The 5769-nt window shown below is 41.3% G+C and overlaps 1 protein-coding gene across 1 annotated transcript in view; it reads right to left on the bottom strand.

Moving 5' to 3' along the window:
* Nucleotides 1–5769, bottom strand: part of LOC101861246 (serine/threonine-protein phosphatase 6 regulatory ankyrin repeat subunit A) — a gene marked incomplete in the record, with an annotated part of 29436 nt that overhangs the window by 11378 nt on the left and 12289 nt on the right. Inside the window, 2 exon segments of the mRNA XM_005089107.3 lie at nucleotides 726–835; nucleotides 1330–1574. Coding sequence (XP_005089164.2) covers nucleotides 726–835; nucleotides 1330–1419 — 200 coding nt within the window.

Raw genomic sequence — 5769 nt, 5'->3', positions numbered from 1 at the left:
GGTGGTGTCAATGGAACGCCTCAGTCAAATTGGAAACGTTTTATTTATGTTAACATTGAGTCTAGACTGGTCTCGACAGGCTCAATAATATATAACATTCATATAGCACATTTCCAAACAAAGTAGCTCAATGCGCTTTACATTGGAATACCCATTTTCAAAACCTTTCTTACTACTTCCTTTCTTCTCATGCAATATACACTTCTGCACACACACACACACACACACACACACACACACACACACACACACACACACACACACGCACACACACACACACACACACACGGACTATTTTCATTCAGACACAGAACAACTGTAATATAAATAACGCTAAAGGCTTATGAAGGATAGGCCTGCAGGAACAGAAAATGCTAAAGATGTCTTCTGAAGCTATCAAGTGTTGTTGTTTGTCTTAGTTCCATGTGTAATCTGTTCCACATAAAGGATCAAGAAATGAGAAAGTTCTCTCTCCATAGGATTGGTGTGATTTTACAGGTGACACAAGTAGGGCGCGGGTGGTTGGCGGGTGCTCTGGTGTGGTTTGCTCCTTCTTTCCTATCAAACATCTATTATCCTTATCTCCCCTCCTTCTATTTTATGTTTGTTACTCCCTTGTAATAACACCTCTAATCTTCGGCACTTATTTGACCGTATTGTGTTGCAAGTGCCGTAAAACACTCACTAAAACTAAAACTAAAACAAGTAGGACTCAAAATACATACCTGTATCCTAACTCATGGTTGTCTATGATACAGGAAAGCATCAAAGGCGTTCTGCCATGGACGTCCTTGGTGTCAATGCCAACTCCATGTTTGTCCACAAGAAGCCGAACCTGAGACAAAGTGAAGATTTAAATCTATGCCATGAGGTGCTTATCTTAAAAAATTGCAGTTCTCCAGTATTTGTTGATTCAAAGGTTTATATATATATATATATATAAAGAACTAAACTATAGACAGGTGTTGATGATCTCGTTCTGCACCCATCATGCTTTCAACTAAGGCTCTAAAATCCAAAATCCAAATATAAGAAAATCAATACCACCCTATTCCCTTTGTCTCTCTTGCGTTTCTCTCTTTCTCTTCCCCCCCCCTCCTCTCTCTCTCTCTCTCTCTCTCTCTCTCTCTCTCTCATCCTCTATCTCTATCTCCCTCTCTCTATATCTCTCTCTCTCTCTCTCTCTCTCCCTCTCTCTATCTCTCTCTATCTCTCTCTATCTCTCTCCCTGCCTCTCCATCTTTTTTACTCCATCTCTCTATTTAAATCTTTGTCTACTTGTATACACAATCGCCCTTTTTCTGAAGATGTATACTACCACCAAAGTACCTGATGTAAGCGCTCATCTAACACTGCTTGATGTAGCGCTGTCTTCACCAGTCTCTTGGACGGCGGGGGTGGCAGGGCTATTTTCTCCATTATGTTATCCTAAAGTTTTCTTACAAACCCACGGGCTGTGGTGGCCAGCGCAAAGTCGTCTTGTGGGGCTGCCTAGATGATGTGGACACAGGTCTGACCAGCGACTCTGTCTTTCATCGTCGTGTGGTGTCGCAAATCAAAGATGAGACCAACATCTGAAACAATAAGACCAATATCTTTAACTTTAAAAAAAATGGTAAGTATCTTACGGCGCTCGCAACTGCATAAGGCTATATGAGCGTGCGGGACGCATTAAGCATTTTCAGTTTGGTAGGAATTAATTTTGAATTTTACTAAGGTGGCGGCTAAAGCCTACTCTTATCGAGTTTAGACCACTAAGAGATCTTTAAACATACGCAACTTGCACTCGGGACCCCCGAGATTTTTTTCACTCTTATCCGAGAAGGCTAGGTGTTAGATCTTACCTAGATCTACCCTAAGGTCAGGGGTATCGCTGAAAGACAGCAGTAAGAAGGAGCTAAGGAGTAGCAGTAGAAAGGCAGAAAAGACCAATACCTGAAACAATAGATGCACAAAATGTCGCTAGGTGCATACAATAATTCTTGACATGGACCAAGAAATCCGAAATCAATTTCCTGTCACTATCTTATGGGACATTCATCATTCTTTATAACACCTCTACCCCCACCCCCGCCCCCCACCTCCTCTTCTCCAGGACCTTCTTGACACGCAGGGCAAAAACAGGGGTGGGGGGTGGGGGGGGGGGACTAGAAGGCATCCCTGGCATGTTGTACTTCTTTTCTTCTCCTCCTTTATTTCTGTTTGTCCATCTTGAGAAAGTTAAGGAGAAGAAGAACGATTTGTTTTAAAATGTAGGTGCCTTTAAGCTCCTATTGACATAATTTAGAACATTTTAGGAGGTAGCCTTCGACCCTGCCTACTAGTAAAGGTGGGCAAAATCCGGATACCTTTCTGGATAAATCGATAATTCTCGATGAAACATAATCCGAATTCAGACTCTTAACTTTCTTTCCTGACTCGTTTGGCGAAGTGGGTGCACCCATTTGTTGAAGTGATGCTAACCCGTTTATCGAAGCAGTTCTAACCATTTGTCGAAGAGGTGCACTAACATATTATTCGGATTTTGCTAAAGCGACCTGCCAGGGCCTAACCGGGTTGAGAGGAACGTAAAATCTCAGCAGATACTTGATACAAATGTTTCCCTCACGGCAATCGAACTCGAGTCTCCTGTGAGCGACAGCAAAGCGCCTAACTGTTACATCACAGACACCGGTAAGAAGATAGATAGATAGATAGATAGATAGATAGAGAGATAGATAGATAGATAGAGAGATAGATAGATAGATAGATAGATAGATAGATAGATAGATAGATAGATAGATAGATATACAGACAGACAGACAGACAGATAGATAGATAGATAGGAGGAAAAAGAGGGGAGGAGGAAAAGTTTATTCCATATATTATGGGTATGGTTGCATGGTGTCTGGCCGTGTTTGTAAAACTGGACTTTGATGATACATAAGATAAGATAAGATAAGATAAGAAAAGATAAGATAAGATAAGATATTTATTGTCCTGAAACTGGCACATTGTTTCACAGAGCTCTCTCTCTCTCTCTCTCTCTCTCTCTCTCTCTCTCTCTCTCTCTCTCTCTCTCTCTCTCTCACACACACACACACACACACACACAAACACAAACACACACACACACACACACACACACATATACACACACACATATAAACACACACAAACATTCACATACGCAAATACATACACACATACTCTTTCAGACACCGTCTCTTTCACGCACATATACACATACATATATTTTTAGGTGTTTACACGCACATTGTGATAACAATTATCTGTTGTTGAGAACTATAATATTTAAGATTATTGTCATTATTCTGGCAGTATTCCCGTGGTATTCTGATAATAAAGGCTTTTAAAATCATGAAAAATACTTATTTTACATGTAATCAAGATGGTAGGCTATAGGAGTTCCATACATGATGGTAAAAAATACCTTCTGTTTCTTTCTTTGTGGCATAAATATTTCAGTGAACCCTCATACTTTTAAAAAAATCTACGGTCTTACACCTTTTCCTCCCTCCATATTCCCTTAAGGTATTTACAAATCGAAGAAAATAAAATGATAAAATCTTGAAGAAACAGACCATGGAATAAAGTATATCCATTGAGAAGGAAAACACTTAAGGTATCACAAATGGTCCATCTCCTTTACTAGGACCAATTCCCTCTTCAAGTGCTGCTATAAAAAGACGGCAGATTGCTTGTCTCATCGGTAATCTCATTGATTTAATAGTCGGGCCGGGCAGCTATTAAGTTCTAGTCTGAACGCAGCAATTACTTGAATCTCTGAAGACGGGATTACTTTGAAGTAGTCGAAGAGCCCGCATTGGCACAATCCCTCGCATGGTTCCTAGAAATGCTGTAAACCATCTCCGTGGTAACGCATCTAAAAAACGAGGCGCTCGGCGATCATATTGAAAATTGTTTAAAAGCTATGAGGGATAAACTTATTGTAGATGGGCGAAAGACACAGGTCTATGCACAGAGACATGCGCCTTCATCCTTTTGCTATGCACAGAGATATGTCCCCTCATCCTTTTGCTTAAATCCGACTCGATCCGCCGTGTAGACGAAATGATAAGAACAACTCCAAAAAAGAAATTCAAAAACAGATAGGCTTAGAAATTCTATGAAATGTAAAGATTCGTCTCTATGTCGCTGAGTACGAAGTGCCGAAAGCGTTGGCTGAAACCGCAGACTATACATATTTTGCCGTAATGCTTAAATTGTCGTCGAAGCTGATCCTCTCTTCCTCTTGGTCTTAAGTGCCATGGTGCTCCTAAATACCTTGTTGGGCGGAGAATTGATTTTGAGGTTTTGCAGCTGTTTAAATCTTTAATGACAAAAAACGCTTTTCGCTATTGCGCTTTATTGAGCACAAAGAGTTGGGGTTAAAAGGTGACTGAAAAGAAAATAACATTTTGGAGAGATATAACATGAAGAGCAAGACTGGCGTATGGGCGACAGAAAAGATGCTGCACTGGCTGCATCTGTCAGGTTTTATTCACAAAGTCAACAACTTCTAACACAGCGTCCTGTTTGCCACTGAAAATAAAAGTCAAATTGTTTTGTAACCTCTGGCACCCCATTTTGCAAACCGTACACCTTCAGAGTTCTTGATTCTCGAAACATTAGTCAAAGATCATGTAAAGCAAGATGAACATTCTCCTTTTTTGGGTAGGAAAAGAACCCTGAAAATGCTGGTGGCGACACCTATGTCAGAGTGATTTTAGGGAGTGACATGTCTTGCCCTAAAAAAGTATGAGCAAAAGTTGTTCTGTAAGAACTGCTCATTGAGACAAAAAGGAAAGCTTTTTTCCTCCCCACGGTGGCGATGATTAAAAAATGTACGTAGCATATCGTGGACGCCGTTTCAAAGAGTGAACCAACTTGTAATGTGTATTGTCTTTTCCAGACACCTGGTCTTCTAAGAAGTCCCACATGCACGTTGCGCACGTTAAAGATACCTTGGCGGTTGAAAATCGTAGAAAAGTAAGTACCTAGGCCGCCACCCAGGAACAAATTCAAATTATAAAACACTCCCTGTTTTAAAGAATATCCCTATCACATCAGCACAAATAGTAAGACGCACCCTTGCACCTTCCCTGACTCCAAACGCATTGCCTATGTCTGTCTTTTGGGGAATGTTAAGAAAATCAAGATCTGAAGGGATGGAAGTAGTAGGCCCTACTTGGGCAATCATCTTCCTCTATGTATGCCATCTAGGCAAAGCTGAACTAAGGGGCACTGCTTTAGTCATCATCGATATCGATGCACAGACAGAAGATAAGAGAAGACCTTTCCTTTGCCAAAGTTACGGAAAAGCACATGTTTTTTTTGTTTTTTTTTGGGGGGAGGGATGTTTTACGGCGCTCGCAACCGACTGCATAAGATCATATGAGCGCGCTTTCGTTTTTGCTTTCACTTTCGGAACTGTACCGGGCCCGGGGAGTCAGCCCCTCCGAACGAGGCGGATCTCCGGCGCCTGCCGAATAAGTAGCCACCTAGACGGTCATATATATAAGAATCCTTGCCCCTCAGGTTAAAAGTCTGATGTTCTACTGACTGAGCTAACCAAGACACAAGGTTTCGTCAACTCTCAGAACGTTGAAGAAAAGCAGGAGTCATTGGTCGATGCAATGAGTTAACGCCCCTTTCAACACTATAAAATATATTACGTGAGAGGCATGACCCCCGGATATAACGTTCATTTCCGACAGGACCGAACCAAATAGGAGAAGAGCCTTTAAATCTACCTAAGAGAGAGAG

The sequence above is a fragment of the Aplysia californica genome, unplaced genomic scaffold (assembly GCF_000002075.1).
Source record: "Aplysia californica isolate F4 #8 unplaced genomic scaffold, AplCal3.0 scaffold00003, whole genome shotgun sequence".
Classification (NCBI taxonomy): Eukaryota; Metazoa; Mollusca; class Gastropoda; order Aplysiida; family Aplysiidae; genus Aplysia; species Aplysia californica.
This window is presented reverse-complemented; position numbering and strand designations above follow the sequence as displayed.